The sequence below is a fragment of the Orussus abietinus genome, unplaced genomic scaffold (assembly GCF_000612105.2).
Source record: "Orussus abietinus isolate OABI.00-Male unplaced genomic scaffold, Oabi_2.0 scaffold12, whole genome shotgun sequence".
NCBI lineage: Eukaryota > Metazoa > Arthropoda > Insecta > Hymenoptera > Orussidae > Orussus > Orussus abietinus.
Window position 1 is genome coordinate 1,531,068 of NW_019395990.1, and position 18,087 is coordinate 1,549,154.

The window sequence follows — 18,087 nt, forward strand, 5'->3', positions numbered from 1 at the left end:
GCGTGTGGAGTTTTCTATTATAATTGGAAAGCTCTCGGCGCGCCTCCGGGAGAAAAGCAGAGTCCACAAGAAGGGACTACTCGAGTCGTCGGGCGACCCCTTGATCCAATCTAGATCGTCTGAACAGGCGATCTTTTACACTGAGCGACCCTCGTCTTCCGTCTTCTCGCCTCGGCGAGCCTCTCGCACGCATTAAGTGCTCTCGGCCGACCCGAGCCTCGCCGTATTCGAGATGGGACGAAAAGGGAACGCGAATACCACGTACGGAGCCCCTCGGTCCTTCGATTTTTCCCGATTCCTCGCGAAACTCGCGAATCTCCGGGAGGGTGATAAAAAAAATTCCCGAGTTTCGTTCCCTCGGGATTTGCCTACCCGAGTCGACGCGAACGACGCGAGGGACCGCACTTTCTAGATTAATCGAAATCTCGCCTTAGAGGTAGCTCCTGTCGAATCTGCTGATTAAATTCTACGCGTCGTTGCTTTCTCCGGGCAACGATGAGTCTTCGTTAAAAAAAAAAAAAAAAAAAGAAATCCTGGAAACACGTTCCAGGTTCCCCGAAAGATGGAGGTTAGAGGACGGAGTCTCGCCTGCAGTCTCGGGGTGGGGCGTGCAGCGGCTCGCAGCTGCTTCCAGCCCGGAGGTGTCTCCGGCCCGCAGCCTCGGAGCGCGGTCAGTCTCGTCGCGACCGTCGGCGAGGTCGCATCGTAAGCTGGCTCGGTGCGGAGCGGGCGCAGTCGCCACGTGCACGCCTCGCGCCAGGATCTTCCGGTGGATCGCAGCGGACCCGCCGAGTTATCGACCTCCCACCCGACGACCCGCCGGCCACCTTTACACCCGTTCGGCCGATCTACCGGTAAGTGGAATAAGTCGAATTCCGCGCCTCGCCGACCTCTCGAGTCGGGCCAAGATATTCTCTTGGCGCGCCGAGATCTTCTCGACGTCGGGGATTCTCGTCGAGATATGCCGCGGACGAATCTTTACCGCCGGTCGATCGGGAAACTCGATAGAGTCTCGCGCCAAATACCGATACTGGAAAATAAAGTTTCCGGAGGGAGGGCGTCATATTATCATATCGGGCTTATCTGACTCCGATTATCTCGGAAGGCTGAATGCTCGGGTTAATCCTTTAACTCGACCAGTTCGACCGGTCGCGGATTAAGTAATTCGCGTTTCGATCCGTCGAGTCGGAGCGTCTGGAGCGATTCGCAGCGTCGAGCCGGCGTCGGTTTCTTACGCGTCGAATATTTTCATCGCGCGCCCCGTCTCGTTAAAAACTATTCGGTTTTATCGCGATATAATTACCCGGGGTTAATTCGGGTCAACGGAGCTTGCCGGGCCTTTTAATCGGCTGATTTAAATCCCGCGTACTCGGGTGGTCGGTTCAATGGAGCCTCGAGTGACTTAAATTGGGCCGGCAAAAGAATTCGTTACCGTTCTTAGTGGGACCCGCGAAGGATTTATCCTAAGTCTTATTTACACCTACGAAAGGAGGACCGGTTTACGGTGCCCTGGTAGAGCTCGCGTGAAACCACTACACCTACGTGAAATCGCTGCGTGCGGTGTTTTCGATGATCCGGGGAAAAGAGAGGTCAGCTAAATTATTCGCCGATTCGATGCGAGTCGACTCGGATTGCCGGTTACGTCTCCCTTCGCGAGGCCCACTGCTAAATGCGTGAGAAACATTTCCGCGGGCCGAGATATGGTATCGGGACGAGCTGGAATTCGTTTTAAAAATGCCGACGAATTTGCAGTTGGCTGCACTTGTCTCCGCGATCTAAATACGTTATCTCGATCGTCCCGGATTTATCGGGGAGAGGACGAATTTCCCCGAGGTTCCGCTTCGAGTCGCGATACCTACATAAAATCGCCGCGTATCAATTTTTCCGATGGCCTCTCCCCGAGGGCCGAGTACACCTACACGAGGTCGCGGTGTAAATAAATTTCCAACGGTCCTCGCAAAAGGCGATCCAGCGAAATCACTGGGCGATCGGTGACTCGATCCCTCGCAAGGTTAAATTCGCGTCTCCGTTCGGCCTTGCCCTCGGTTACGTTTCCGCGGTCGCCTCGTTCTAAATAACGCCGATAAAGAAAAAGTAAGGAAATGGACGCGGACGGGAATAGCCCGGTTGGCCCGCGGAACTCGTTATTTATAACGAGTCCCTTGTCCTCGGATCGCGAATCTTTCGCAGGGGCTCTCGCTCTCTCAGGGGTTCCCGACGCGTTTGCGGGCTTGCAACCAGTCGATCCGGTTTCGATTATGCTTTCGTCGAGGCGGAACCTCTCGGTATCGGCCCGGACCCAGAATCGTAGGGGAAACCGAAACCGAAGATCGATATCGAGCTCCCACGGTCACGAGGAGCGAATTATCCCCTCGCAGCCTCCCGGGGAAGGCGTCTTCGTCGCTCGGGAGCGCGAGAGGGGAAATGGTCGAAAACGGGCGATCGAGGATGCGAAAATAGGCCCAAAGGGAGGGGGACCTCGTAAGTAGGTAATAGTCGCGGGACACGAAAAGGCCGAGGCCGGTCTAGGCGAGGATCCCGATCCTTTTTAACGATCAATACCCGGCAGGAGTTAGGCGCGATCCGCGCGTGCGTTCCATGAAAATTCGCCATTACGTCGTTCGTTTCAACAGCCGTTAAACCGCACCGCCGGATCTCGGCGGGATCGGGCTGGGCTTTAACGATCAGAGCTGCATGCTGGCCCGTCGGTCTTAGCCTCTCCTCGGGGATTTCGTTGGCTCTCGAAACTGCCGGCATTATGGAGCGAAAAGTGCTTCCAGGAAAACGGGGATGCCGGATCTCTCTTTCTCTTTCCGTTCTTTTGGCGAACCGGCAAAAACGATATATATTCCCGGAAGAAACGGAACGGCGGACCGATGGTCTCCGCTTTTACCCGCGAGCACGGTCGGTTACCAATGAAACTAACGTAACGAAAGTCTAAGGCTCGATCGTGGAATGTATTTTTACATCGCGAGGCACGGAGGAAGAAATCGACCATGGGCGACTTTAAGGAGGAATCGATTGGTCCTTTCCGTTTCATCGGGTTTGGGCTCCGCGGCGGAACAACGTCCGGTCCCACGAGGAGACGTCGCGACGCTCGGTGACCTCTTTTTCTCCGTCCACTCGTCGCGATTAATCGAGAGCGGACCCTCCGCTTCTCCGTTTTCGCCGTTATCGGCCGAGAGGGGCCGAAGTGCTCCTCGAGATACGACGAAATTCCTCTTTACGAGTCGTTCGAACTCGAGGGTGCCGATCGATGCCCGAAGTTGCGATCGGGATTTATTTCCGTTCCCGCGCTCCCGGAGGTCGCGATCGACTCGATTCGACTCGGGCCGCGATATTTACCGTCCTCCAGGAGGAGGTTCGATATTGCCGGGAGGCGACTTCCGACCTCGCCGCAAATCCTCGGGATCTCTCCCTCGAGGAATCCGCCGGGCATAATCCTCGGTATTGACCACGAGAGACGCGTATTTACCGATACCACTCCGCGGTCCTCCGCCCCGCTGCCGGTCGGGACGGAGGAGTACATTCCACGGCTCTGCATTATTCCCGGATCCCTCCGAGAGGAACTTTTGCTTCGCTCTCGCGGTTTCCTCCGGAACGGAAACCCCATAAATCGCGACTCGGGTTCCCTTCGTTATTTATCTTCGAACGGCCGGTTCGTTTCGAGCGACTCGCCGCCTTTCGCTCTTGGACTCGGCGTCACCGGCGATGCAAACCGCGTGAGAATTCCGCGGGAACGGGAGCGCAGGAGGGCGTTCTCGGGGTGTTCGCATCCTGGCCGGCGGCGAATCGGGTCGGGCGGCGACCGCGGGGATATTAAAATTTATCGAGCATCGCTAAGAGGCACTAAATTCCAATCCGTTTTCTGGTAAGCCCGAGCGATCGACCGCGACCCCTCGGCCATAACTCGTCTCGTTATTGGGCGCGTCGCGACGCGAGGGGAAATCGAGTCGGACCGTGACGCGATATCGGAGGGACGGCCGACCGATGCCGATTTCCGCTTCCCGGGGGAACGTCGAAAGTAGGGAAAGGTCGAGAATCCCCCGTAAAAGGCGAGGCGCGGCCAGCTCCCTTGCACGTTTCGTGACGTCTTTCGGGGAGCTGGTCGGTTTAGAGCGCGTTACCCCGCCGAGGGTGTCGGACTCGGCTTGACGGTTCCCAGGGCCGTAACTCCAGCCGTACCGCCCGTAGAGCGTCCCATTGTATTTGGCGACAAGCCAATAAACGTCCCGCACCCCTCGGTCCGCGCCGAGCCCACTTTATTTCCATTAAACCTCCCCGGATCGCGAAATAACGCCGATGGAAACGCGCCCTCGCGACTCGACCCGCTCGGATTCGCCGAACCCTCCGCTGTCTCCCTTCCACCTCGGTTCGGACGAATTTACAGAGGAATCGAGGTTTTCCTCGATTTATATATATATATATTTTTTTTTTATTAACTTCACCCCCATCGTGAAAGTCAAGGCGGACGGGCGAGTACGCGCAGGGACGACGGATTAAACGTCGGAAGAAGTGACCCGCACCGAGCCGCAATCAGCGTCATCGAGGGTCATAATGGCGACGCCCGGGAGATCGTATCGCGGCGCCGATACGGCGCGAGAATTTATTGCGGGGTAACGAGCCAATGAGATAAATCGACACAATTTGCCCCGCTCCGCATCCGCAATATTTGTCTTCGGGCGGTGATGGGAAGTCGTCGGGGTTCCGAGAACCGACGTCGCCAGGTCGTGTCTCCGCGCTTTCGTTCGCCCGGGTCGCGACGCCGAGGCGCACGGAGGAGGCGCGAGGATTTACGGCACGGGCGATAACGAATTACGGCACGGATGACGGAACGGAGTGCAATTGATTATTGCGCAAAACGCCGAGGTCGAGCCGGAGGAAGCGGCGGCGCGTTAGGTCATCCGCGAGCGATGCGGTTTTTCCGTTCTTTTTCTTCTCTCTCTCTCTCTGTTCCGACGACTCAAAACAAGAGATCGAGTCGCCACCCTTTTCGACTCCTCGGCGCTCCCGTTGCGCGCTCCTTGTTTCTCTCCGCTTGCGTTTCGCAAGCGTTCGGAATCGGATTACGAGAATTACTCGGTAATCACGGCTTATCGGCCGGCAAGACGCCACAATACCGGGTCGCGGGGGCGGAGGAGAACCGAGGACAAAGCGGAGAGTGGACGCGTCGATCGACCCCGCGAAAAATCGCTCGACCCTCGAAGAGGGCGACGATCGATCGGAAATTCGTCGACGCGACGACCAGCGACGCGCATTGGATTTTAATCGACGCCGGATCTCGCTCCATTTTAAACGCGCGGTCGATTTCGCTCACGGCCCGGGAGCGAGCAATCCCGTCGAAAGTGCAGGGCACTTTTCGGCTAATTAATTGGCGGACGGGGGCCCTCGAAGTGGCAGGTGAAATTTTCATTCGGGCTTTGAGTGGCCGAGAGAGCGCCGCGTTCGGGCATCGCGGACACCAGGGTTTAAAAGTAACCGGGACGAGTCTCCTTTCAGAAAATGGCCGCTCCGGGTGACTAGCGCACCCGAGCCTTGAATACCTGACAATGAATCTCGAATGCGAGTGCCGGGACGGAATTGGTCCTTTTCAATTCCCATCCGACGTCTCCACGCCGGCCGGCCGGCCCATTCGAGAACGTCCCCTCTCGTCTCCTCGACCATCCCGACCTTCCGGGACCTTCCCGGACCTTCCTTCCTCTCCCGGTCGGGCGGGATCGATTCCTTCTCGAGCCCGTTTCCGTAAAATCCGCCCGACATTCTCGGGACGGCGCGATCGGCCTCGGGCCGTCTTTTTCGTCGGTCGATCCAATTATGGCGCGGATCGGTCCGAAGTGGGCCCGGGAAGGCTCGAGGAAGGCTCGAGGAAGGCTTCCGAGAAGCATCTGAAGAGAGAGATTCCATTCGGACCGGGCGAGCCATCTTGGGTCAACCGAGACGCAACCTCCTGCATTCGGCCACCTGGTATGCACCTCTCCTCTCCAGGTACTCCCGCCCTTGTTGGGCTTTTTCTCGGCCTCTGCGGAGATTTTTCCTCCCCTCCCCCCTCACGACCTCGTTCCGTCCACCTTCGACTTCTACAAGGAAGAGGCACTCTCGGCCGTCCTCGTCGTTCCTCTCTCCCTTCGTCGTTTTTTCTCCCGCTAATCGTTTAATGGTCGCGTCGGCGTTAACAGGTGTTAACGATTCCCGCGGGGACGTCTCCGGGAACTCCTCGCTAATCGGCCTTAATGGCAGCTCCTCTCGGGAGGATTACTTTCCCGGCGAGAGCGAGCTTCGGGGCCCGAAAGAGTCGGGATTAACGCTCGACGACGAAACGAGCCGACCTCGGGATTAGAAATCCACCGGGAAGAGGAATGCCCCCGAGGCTTGGGAAAGCCTCGTCGAGGTGGCGACGCGCCGCGATTTTTTCCGGGGAGTCGCGTGGGCCGATTCCGCACGAGCCGAGTCGGTACTTAGGCTACTTAGGCTACTTACCCGCCGCGGTTGCTGCCGCCACTTACGGCAACCGCAGAGATGAATGGCGCCGCGAGGTAGCCATTACCGCCATTACGGCTCTTACGACCGCCATTCCCGATTGCGACGTAGGTATTCCTTCGCGTGTCCGTTTCTCTTCTCGCCTCTCGCGGACGCGTTCCCCTGAAGATCCGAATCGGCCGTTTATGACGGCGCTGAGATTCATTCGGTCGTCGACGGGAGAGCATTTTCCTCCACCGGTGGGAAGCCGATCGCTATGTATTTCTCCCGTGCACGTCAACGTGCACTTCGAGCCGGTCTCGACGGGAGAGGAGTCGCAGAAAGGAAGCTTCTCGCCTAATGACGTCTGTCTCATCAATATTAATACGAGGAGTCACTTTTCCGTTGATCCGACCCCGGAATCCGGTGGCGGGCTGCTCCCTCGGGAACCCTCCCTCGCCGTATATACCCCGGAGTAACGAGGCGTGCACGCGCACCCGCTAACTGCACTTAGTTCTGCAAACCGAGTTGCTAAACCGCGTAATCGCGTCTGCAATTATTGTCAGCCTCGTGCCGGCAATACCCCTGCACGTGCGCAGACGGTCAACCCCGCGAATGTCGAGGTGACCGCGACCGGAGGGACGCACTCCGGGTGGACAAAAAACCGAGCGAAAGGAATCGGAGTCGAAGGGGTCTCTTAATCGGTTTTCGCCGAGTTTCGATGGAGCTATCGATAGCGGAGATCGGGTGGCGAAGGACGCCGGCAAAACGAGGAGCCGCCAGGTGGACGCGGGAGAGGAAATCGTTGATCGATCGAGCAGGAAGTCGGAGATCGATCGTCGAGGAAGCGAAGGATCGATCGAAACGATATCGTCGGACGGGCCGCGTCGACGGCGTTGAAAGGAGTCAAGACCTTAAAAAAAGAAAAAGAAAAAAAAATAGATAAATAAATTATGAGAAGCGAAAGATCGAATCATACCTCCTGCCTGATTCCCGGGACTCGACCCCTACGGCAATGGCTCTCGATTTTCGAGCAAACGTTTAAAAAAAGAAAATTGTTGAGACTGACGAATGAAAAACGAGGACTTGAAATTGTGCCAAATTGCGGATCCCGCGTATCTCTTGGCAGGTCTTGCGTCGCTTTGAACATGATTCACTCAACGCCATCGTAAGGTGTTGTTTAATGGCTGTTAAGCGAGGCGTTTGAAGCTCCACGTCGACGTTCTTCCTTTTCTTCTCTCTCGGTTTATTTTTTTACTAAAAAAAAAAAAGAAGAAGAAGAAGAAGAAGAAGAAGAAAAGGGAGGCTCGACTGTAGCGCAGCCAGTGTGTAAATATTATAATGGGGTCCGTCCTCTCGACAGCTGACGGCGTTCCCAGGAAGCTCCCACTCGAAAAGAGCATCGGCGTCGAAGGATACGTTTTTGAATAAGTAAAATGTCAGATGGCAAGCAGATTTCAAGGGTCTTTTGCAATGACGCGAGTAATGGACGCTCGTGAATTTTAAAAGGGACGCGTGACGGCCTGATCGACTTTGGGCAGCGAACGGTCTCGCGAATTGCCTTTCCACGATTTATATATTTATTTAATTATTTATTCCAAATCCACTTTGCGCTTTATCCTTCGCTACTCACGGTCGCGGCGATTATCCAGGCGATCGGGGAGCGGCACGATGGGAGATTAAAAATAATTGTATAGCAATCGATACCGACGATTTCTTTGCAAGGTAAATAAGAAAGTACGGACGTTGGCTCTAGGGTGCAACATTGGGCTGGTTTTTTACCGCTTCCACGGTGCGGACGCGGTGCTACCGTTAACGATGATCACTGGGTGCTACGTGCTAATTTCAGTTGAGCAATCCCAATGAAATACGGCTCCAGTCGGAATATCGATGATTACCGACGATCGAGTCCCTCGAATCGCCGCAAGTGAGAGTTAACGATCGGTAGAAATTAACGAGCCGGAATGGAAAAATGCAGCCTTCGCGAGTGTTGCCACGGTGCATTTAACCGAGCAGTAAATTGGCTCGGTAAAAACGGTAAATCGCGACGTTTACGCCGTGCCGTTTAACGAGATTAAAGGGAACGATAAATTCCAAGTCGATCCCGTTGGGGGGTGTGCCTTTAAACCGACGAAAACGAGACGATACCGCGGACAATGCGGCGCGGCCGCGAAACGGGAACGGGGAGGTGCAATGAGGCCGCACCGAGTCCCATTACCCTCTAAGTGCCGGACATTTTATCCGGCCTGGGAAATGAAATTACATGATTTACAGGGAAGGCGGGGTGCGCGCCGTTAACGAATTCACGGTGTATAGCTAACCTGTAACCTGTTGAGTTAACTACCGAGCCGGGTTTCGCCACTCCAGTTTTACACGCCATTAACACCCACGTTTAAGCAGCGGAGGCTTAATAATAGCGCGATTACGATCAGTCAACGATCGGTTCAAGGTGGAGGTCGGCGGGACCGGAAAGACCGGTGAAGCGCGATCGATCGTCGAAGAGACCTCCGGGCAAAAAGGAGCGGGCTCTTTGATTTACCTCGAAAACGTAAATCGTCGTTTCCGCCGACCTCTTTGGAGCGACCGGCAGGACTTTTGTCATCGCCGGAGAGGAGGAATTTCCCTCGGCTTCGGGAAAGACGGAGAAGAAAGATGGCGGCCAAAGCCGTAGGAATACCAGTCGTCGATGGCAAGAGAGTCCCTTAAAGAGGCAACTAAGCTACTTATCGCGAGCTTAGTATGAACGGCGACCGGTCGCTCGTAATGGGGAGAATCATCGTGCATCGGTGTACGGAGCGAGGCCCCTTTGTATACGCGCACACGTCCGCGATATGTACGTCCGTACATATCGCGGACGTGTGCGCGTATACAAAGTGCTCCCACGAAGCTGCATTCCGCGCGCTTGTTGGTTATCTCGAGTATGCTGTGCTTTACGGATGCCCCGGAACCCCTCCCGGTTGTTACCCTAAATAAGCCAATTTATCGGCTCGACTCTCGAACTCGGACTTACCCGGAAACGCGATTTCCGCAAACGCGGATGACGAGGACCGATCGAGGGCAATTAAAAGGTGGACGCGCTCGATATAGCGGGCGCGCTCTGAAACTGCATTTCGCGAGCTCGTTCGTTATCTCGAGTATTTATGTAAGGCAAATGGGCGGCGGCGTTTGTAACTGCCCTCGGTTTACCCGAAAGGGGCCCATTTATTGGCCGAGCACTCGAAGTCGCGGGTGCCGCTTCGAGCGTTCGCGATTCGGACTTACCTAGAAACGGCGGATGCTCTTTCGAGAGCTACCTTCGCTATATTTTTTTTAATACTAATTTTAGGACGGGGACGAACGCGGTCGAGGATCCCCGAGAGTATTTAAGGAGCCGATCGTTCGCGAGAGATCAAGTCCGAGAGAGAGAGGGAGACCGGGTGACACTTCCGACATCCGATACGGCGCTTAGCGCGAGATTACGCAAATCGCCGGCTCCGATGTCGGGCATAATTCCTAATTTTGCCGGATTACTCGTTAACGTCTCAATACCATGGATGAAATACGAAAAATCCGCCGAGAGGAAAAGTCGATCGAGCCCGGGTGCCCGCGACCTCTCGCGTGACAAATCGTCTCGATAAACCGGTCGCTCGTCCACCGGCGAGATTCGATCTTTTTCTCCCTCGCGTGTACCTTACCGCGTTTACGCGTTACACACTTACACGGCTTACGCGGTGACATAAGTGTCGGCTCAACGCCCGGTCCGCAAAATAAAGGAATCGCTCGAACTCGGTCCTGTCTCGTTTTATCCGCCCGAGTCTTTATTCGACGAGCGGGGCTTAATTAATCGCGCTTAATTTTAATTAAGCACTTTCCCCCGAGCACCGTTCACCGTTTTCCTTTCGCGCGAGACCCCTTTCCTCTCGAGGTGGGCTTGGCCGCCATCTTGGATCCGCCCGCGATGCGTAAACCGCGAGAAGTCGCGACCGCAACCGCTGCATTAGCCGAAGTGCACATCAAAGCTCCTCTGTCGGGGCTCGCATCCGAAAAACCTCGAAAAACGCCCGATTCCATGGAAACCCTCCTGGGCGAGTCGATTGAGTCGGGGAAAAACCGATTAGCCGTGGAATCGAGTGTCCATTTTATAAAATCGCGGATCTCGGGGAATCTTTGAGTCTTCCCGGCGGGAAATTCAAACGTCTCGGTACGTGCACACCGCGATCGAATTACGCTACTGGACGCGTGCTCGTCTTAACGATTTACATAATATTCCCCCCGAGTGATAGACCAGCCGCGCGCCGTTAGATAGAGGAAGAGCGAAATCGCGAGAGGAAGGGGGATAGAGGGGAGCACCGTTACGGATAACGTTTACGCGCCTTGTACGCGTGGGATGACATACTTGTCGCCAAGCAGTCTGGTGCCGTCTCTTACGTCGGCGCGTCCCCTCTGTCTTCCATTCGGACCGTCTTTCGGCAACTATTCTTAACGCCGCCGCACTTAACGCTTTACGTCCTCCTCCTGCTTTACGACCGCGCGTTTCGCCTCTCTCTTCCGTCCGCGTGTCTTTATGCACGCGGCTTATAAATAAACGCGCGCGTAAATAGGCAGCTCTCGTTTAACGGCGGTCTCGGGGCCCTCCACGTGTCGGAAGCATCCCCCCACGTGGATGGCTCTTGCCGGTAAGCAGTGGAATTAACGGCGACCTCTCGCAAGGAAGGGACCCTCGCGATCTTTATCCGTTCAGAAAAGGAGGAAACCGCTCTCGTTATCCGCCTCGATGGGCGCTATCGAGTTGCCGCAGTTTTCCAAGGGGGAGGAGCCTTAATAACGTTTTAAACTCGGTTTAAGTCGGGCCTCACACCTGAGCGTAAGAGGGGCTTAAAGGATGACACGAGACAAGAATAACCGGGACGGCGCGGCGTAAAAAGCGGATTTGGCGGATTTCTTATTCCGGGCCCACAGGCCGCGGCGCGGTCGCGCCGCTCGCTCGAGCGACGAAAGTCCGACCGGGAGAACATATCTAGAGCGAAATGTCCAGCATTTAAATCGCGCGACGGGTCGAGCGAATCGCGAGCATTTATGGCAGGGCCGCGCGTCGGGGACCAAGATGGCGGCGGTCGAAAAGGGACGCCACCGCGTCCGCTTTTTACCCGGACGCCTCGATGCGCTGCCTTGTCCCCGACGATCGACGTATCTTCGGCGTCATCTCCGCGAAGACGTTACGAGTTTGAACCGCGGCCTGATCTCAAAGTCTGGGGCATCTACGCGAAAGATTATCCGCCTTATCCGTCTACGTATATCCGCCCGGACGTCGGTACACGCGGCCGATCTCGAGAGATACGACTCGACGTAACCTAATCTCCCGGTGAATTATTGGCTTCGCCCTCTCCTCCCCGAAGTCCTCCTTGGGTGTCTCCGCGGAGAGACGGAAACCGGCCATTACGGTTCCTCGACCCCGTCGTTTCTCATTTTCACGCCGCCGACCGTACACGGTGTCGCCCGGCGCTTTTCTCTGCCTCCTTTCGACGAGTCGGCGCGTCCCCTCTACGTATTCTTGTCGACGTTTCGATATTCCGCGTATTTCTCGCGGCGACGTTTCCGCGGCTCGCGAAATCCCCGCATCCGAAAGAATGGCTCGTTTCTCGACCCTCGATCCTCTCCGAAAACCCGTAAAAAATCCGTCAAGCCTTAATCCGCGTTCTTCTCGCTGCCGTGTCCTTTCCCGCGTCCATTGGCCTTAATCGGGCCGCTTTCCCGGTGCACCGCGTCGGCGGCGCATCCACGGAAATCCTATGGGCGACCGACGCATTGACACGGCGCGCACCGGTGACGTCACTTCCGGGTATAATGCAGGAATGCCAGCCGAATTTAGCGCAATCGGATAATGCGCCCGCAGTCATTGTCGGCTACCGCTTTATTCGTCATCGGCCGAGCGAGTTGCTGCTCTCCGCATGGGAGTCCGCGCGTCCAGATGTCCGTTCCGCTTTCGCCGTGCCAGTGTCCGTGTAATTTGTGCGGCGAAATTATTAAATCCGGGGGAAACGGCAGTTTTGCGCATCCGGCCGAGAATTTGATACGATATCGAGGCGAGGGAATCGGAGGCTACGTCAAGATGGCGGCTCCGGTCTCGTCCGGTCTCGTCTCTGGGATTTTCTCGTCCCGCGTTTGCGTGCGCGCGGCAATTAAAGTCGGCGTCGATATCGGCGAGGACATTAAATTAACGAGCCGTAATTTTCGCGTGTCGTCCCACCGTCGGGAGAAGAAAGAGGAACGCACGGAGCATAGGAAGGGGCGCCGGGAGACCGCATCCAAGATGGCGGCGTCCTCCGAGCGTTCATCCGTCAGGGCGAGTCTTTATGCGAACTAACGATCGCCGATCCGCCGCGGCTCCTCTCCGGATGGCGAGCGCCGTTGCGGCCTCTCCGCGCGATTCCTGGTAATTGTCACCGATTTCGCCGCCATCGGAGAGTTATATCGCGCGAGTGCCTCGGAATGCAATTTTCCGCACGAGCTGCCCGAGACGAGTCGATCCTTGGATGGCCTCGAAATAACTCGATTGACCCCGTTGGAGGGGGCACCGAGAGCCATCGTTTCCCGGTGAATTCGATTTTCCGCCAGCGGTGTTTCTCGCCGATAATGGCGGCGCGTGACATAAGCCGCGGAAAATGCGAGAGGAGCGCCGAGGACCGGTCCCGGAATATTTCCATCTTCGCGTTGTCCGGGAAGCGACGTCGGTCGGCTTCGAGACCGCTCGCGTCGAGAGGACGCTGAATTCGTCTATGAATATTCACCTTCTCGGACCGATTGGCCGACCTACGGATCGACCTACGCGCTGCGCTTTCTTTTCTTCGCGTCATTTCCGCCGGGTAACCCGAGATCTCGCGAATACGGACGAGGTGTACGCGACCCACGCGGTCTCGTTTTTCCGCCCGTCTGGCAGACTCTTACGCGAAACCGAGATCCAGGATTTTATTTTGCCCTCCGCGGTGGCAATTCCCGACGGGTAATAACGGGACGAAGAGGGAGAATCCTCCTTCCTTTTGACGACTCGACTCGTTCTTGCCGCAGGTGCAACCACGATGTGACGTCGCCCCGAGGAAGACACCCCCCGCGACCGAGGAGCAGCCACTATGAGGCGTCTTCTTCAGGTCCTGATGGTGCTTTACTTGGGCGCCAGTGCCAGAAGGACGGAGGGCGACGCCATCGCCGACGATGTCTTCGCCGGCCAAAGACGAGGCTCGCTCTACAAGACCGGATACGGCTCTGCCGGAAGCCCCGGGAGCGGCAACAACAACCAGGCCAATTCGCCGTATCTCCCTTATCAGCAGCCCAGGGAGAGGAAGCCCAACATCGTTCTGATCCTCACGGACGACCAGGACGTGGAACTCGGTCAGTCGCCGATCCTCTACACTTTGCCTCGTCTGTACTTTTTGTCGCGATCCCGTTTGCTCAACCGAGAAAACTTTCAATCGACACCCAGGTTCCTTGAACTTCATGCCCCGGACCCTGCGGAGGATCAGGGACGAGGGGGCCGAGCTGCGACACGCGTACGTGACGACTCCGATGTGCTGTCCGAGCAGAAGCTCCTTGCTGACCGGCCGCTACGTCCACAACCACGAGGTGTTCACCAACAACGACAACTGCAGCAGCCCGCAGTGGCAGCGGGACCACGAGCCCCACTCGTTCGCCGCCTACCTGAGCAACGCCGGTTACCGCACAGGTAGGCGACGAATATCCCTCCGATTCTACAAAATCTCGGTGACGAGGCCGTTAACCGCGCCGTTTACGAAAGAAGCAGCCTGGAATCGCATCGAGTTCTCGGCGAGTCTCTCCGACTCGAGATGGCCGCTGGGCACTCGTGCACTTTCGCCGCACGTTCCGTCTGGGGGTATATACCTGCGGTTTGGCGTTAATCTAACGGTACGTCACTCGGGCCGGACGGGACGCCACGATCCGTACCTCGAGTCGCTCGTCCGGGTACCCGGTCGTTCGATTTGTCCCGAGCGGAGCGCGGTCGGGTGCGTCCGAGATCGCGATAATTATCCCGATTAGCTCCGCACTCCGCGTACAGGAACAAGTACTCGACAACGATCGCCGAGAGACGTGGAGGGAATTTCCCGGACGATGGACGGCGGGATTTTTCCAGGGGTCGATCTTCGTCGTCTAGATTCCGGAATTTTCTCCCATCCGAGGTTACATTAGGGCGTCTGCATTTTTTACTCGGAACGCTAGGAAAGAGGTGGAAGGGAAAGGGCGAGTTCCGGACCCCAGGTGCGGTCGGGGCTCCGAGGTAATGGGCGAATTCGAGATGGAGACGGTGTCTTATTTTCCTCCCTCCTTCTCTCTCGCCTCTTCTTCCTTTTTTCGCCGGCGTACGTCGCCCCCTTTCGGAGGCCGCAGCCGCGACTCGTTTGTTCGCGCTCGAGCGAGCCCTTCGATCGACCAAACAACGAGCGAGCACTCCCCCGAATACGAATCGCGCCCGAGACCCTTTCGCATGAACGGGAACCGCGCTCCTCCACCTTTGCCCCTTCGACTCGAGAATTCGCTCATCGATCGGCTCGCCCGAGCCCAAGAACTGCCCGATTTGCGATCCGCGAGGATCCCCCACGAAGTTTACCGTCCCCGGAAGGTGGGCGACGCGACGCCGTACTTTTCCTCCTCGCCTTCCTTTCGCATCTCGGCGCCCTATCTTAATAGAATATCTGATATCTTAATGGAATTCGAGGTGGCGCGACCGAAGAGGCCGCTCGGGTATCGTTGCATGCAAATTGGTGGCCGCTAAACGCGAGCCACGCTCGTTAGCCTCGGGCACCTCCGCGAAGCGATCCGAATCGCTTTTTCTCTCCGACGGAGTCCTCGCCTCGCCCCGTAAAGAACGCGCGAAGACGTCCTCCGAGGACTCTACGAGATCGATCGCCGTGGAATCGCGGGAATTTTTCCAAGAGACGGGAAGGAGGGCGCGATTTCGCCCGAGACAAGGTGGGCGCATCGAACGAGGGATCGGAAGGTAAAAGCAGGCCGTGGATGTCCCGGCGACGATGCGCTGGGCGCGCATTTTATCCGCGAGCTCTCCGCGGTTGTAAACCAGGCGACACTTGTAAACCGGAGCCAGAACCGGTCGGGCGCGGATCGCGACGCGGAGATCGACCTCCGCGGGATGAACTTATCGAAATTCTAATCGCGGCGCGGAGGTTCTCGGGCCGCACGCGCGAGCAAACGGATCGCTCGCCGGATAAGGCCCGGTGCACGAGTGCGCGCTTCTCCGTAAGGCCAGGGTGCATCGGGCTCTCGAGGCAGAGTCAGGCGAATCTCGCCCTCGTCGACGGCGCTCGATCGTTTCCGGGTCCCTCCGCGATCCATCTCGAATGCCGATCGCGTCTTCGCGGCTCTTTTCTCTGTCCGAGTTTCCTTAATCCGAGCCGCGGTTTCCAACGCGATTCGACGTCGTCCCCTTGCACTCTCGAGGCTAAAAATTGCCGATAAAATCGCAAGAGCGGAGAAAGAGGAGAGACACGGAGAAAAGATCGGCACGAAGTGGGAGAGGGCGCCCTCGCAAAAGGACGGGCTCTCTTTTGCACCGGCGAATAACGCGGAGCTCGATAAAGGGCTCGGTGCAGGTGCGTCGAGTCCGTCGAACTTTTAAAAGGTGGCCGAAAAGCACCCGGATGCAAGTGCTATTCTTCTCCTGCACTTTTGTCGAATCGCGGCGGATTTTTCCCCGCGGGGCGGAACGCGCCGTCTACCGGAGGCCGGATCAAAAATACCTGGACCTAATACTAGGCCAGTCGTAAATATCCGCGCGATAGCTTTATCGCACAATGGGTCGCAAGGACCTACGACAAGCGGCCAATACCGCGCGGACACGTTTGTCCAAACTCGAACAATGAAACGCGTCCACGCATTACCGGGGCTTAGCGTATATACGATAAAGCGGCCTCGACGTCGCATTAGCGCGCCGTTCCGCCACGGAGATAACGCTAGATCGATTCGAGACGGGACTTTTCACCCGCTCCGCCTCCCGTGGGGCGGTAAATCTTGCGAGATTCCCTTCCTCGATGTCCCGGGCCGTCTCAATTATTTTCCGCGCGATAGCGTCGCCCGCCGACGAGAAGTCGGTCGCGTAACCCCTGGAGGATCTTGGCCGCCAGTAGACGGACGGGGGGAACGCGTCGTTTCCTCCGCCCCTCCCGAGTCCTTATTCGTGCCACTTTCTTGCCCGGCCTTTTATTTCCTACCACCGGCGCCGAGATATCGTGGCCGTCCCTTTGTCCACGCGGCTTTCCGTCGACTCGTCGGCGATCGGGCGCAACAGGTGCGAATCCGCCGGATGAGCGCACCTGCGACGACCGCCGACTTCCTCCCGGGTATTCGCGGGCCGACCCGCCCGGAAACGCTCCTTGCGAGCGTTGTCGAATTTTTTTTAGGGATCATAAATCAACGGTGAAAGTCGCCACGGGTCGCGTGTCGCGTTCGGGACGACAAGTCGAGCGGTTTCCGGGGTCGGAAGGAACGGCCGCGCCTCCACCTTGGGAGGCTGCACGCATCGGGGCGCGAACCGTTAAATCCATTAGCGCTACTTGGGTAATTAACTCGTGCCACCGCGGCGTCTTGGCGGGCCGGATCGCTGGCAATTAAAGCGCAATTGCCGGGCAAGGTTGTTTATGCAAAGTGACTGGACGTCAACCGCTTTTCCCGCGGAACCCGCCCCTCGACCGGAACCCGTTCGGCTGGGGATCTCGCCGAGAAAGGGAGCAAGACGAGGCCCAAGGTCTCGGAAACGCGAGCGCGTTCCAAGGCGGAAGGGGTCCAAACTCTCGGTTCGAAGTCGAGTTCCCGGTGGAACGCCCAAAAATTGTAAAGGAACAAAATTCGGCTCGGGATCGCGAAATTTCCTCGGCGTCCTTCCTCGAAGAGTTCGGCATCTTCCTCGAACAAAGGACGCCTCGACGAGGCGGACCGCCGCGACGTACCTTCGAATGAATTATTTGATGCACCCTCCCCGCGCCGCCGCTTAAAACCCTCCGCCGCCATGAATTATTCAGCCGACGTACGGTATATTTTTCGGTCGATGCGTTCCAACTTGTCCCCGTGTGTCGGAATACCGCACGTAACCAGGAAACCGAGTTTCCCTCCCCCGGAAATTCGCTGGAACGCGGCGGACTCCATTTTGAAGGACGAGGTAAAAGTGGAGGAAAAGGCGGATCGTTGAGAAATCCCGGACAAGGCGCGCCTGTCCGGGCGCGGTTAGCGCCTCGAAGTACTCGGCATGAAACGCCCGACACGCTTGATTATCGCCCGTCTCGTTTCCGCAGGATACTTCGGGAAGTACCTCAACAAGTACAACGGCTCCTACATCCCCCCCGGCTGGCGCGAGTGGGGCGGCCTCATAATGAACTCCCGGTACTACAACTACAGTGTCAACATGAACGGCAAGAAGATAAAGCACGGATTCGAGTACAGCAAGGACTATTATCCGGACCTGATAGCCAACGACAGCGTGGCGTTCCTGCGCCAGAGCAAGCACAACTTCGCCAGGAAGCCCGTAATGCTGGTCGCCAGCTTTCCGGCCCCCCACGGCCCGGAGGACTCGGCCCCGCAGTTCTCCCACCTCTTCTTCAACGTCACCACTCACCAGTGAGGGCCCCGAAAGAT

General features: G+C 57.0%; 1 protein-coding gene across 6 annotated transcripts in view; it reads left to right on the plus strand.

The window, feature by feature from the left end:
- Nucleotides 1-684: 684 nt before the first annotated feature.
- The window catches only part of LOC105698727 (extracellular sulfatase SULF-1 homolog), a 29,619-nt gene continuing 12,216 nt past the window's right edge, over nucleotides 685-18,087 (plus strand). For all 6 annotated transcript variants that reach the window (XR_001103945.2, XR_001103943.2, XM_023434021.1 and 3 more), the window contains exons 1-4: nucleotides 685-854; nucleotides 13,501-13,821; nucleotides 13,913-14,152; nucleotides 17,748-18,069. Coding sequence is in view for 4 of the 6 variants with exons in the window: in XM_023434021.1 (XP_023289789.1) it covers nucleotides 13,563-13,821; nucleotides 13,913-14,152; nucleotides 17,748-18,069 (821 nt within the window). In the remaining 2 variants the exon portion in view is untranslated. The remainder of the gene's footprint in view (nucleotides 855-13,500; nucleotides 13,822-13,912; nucleotides 14,153-17,747; nucleotides 18,070-18,087) is intronic.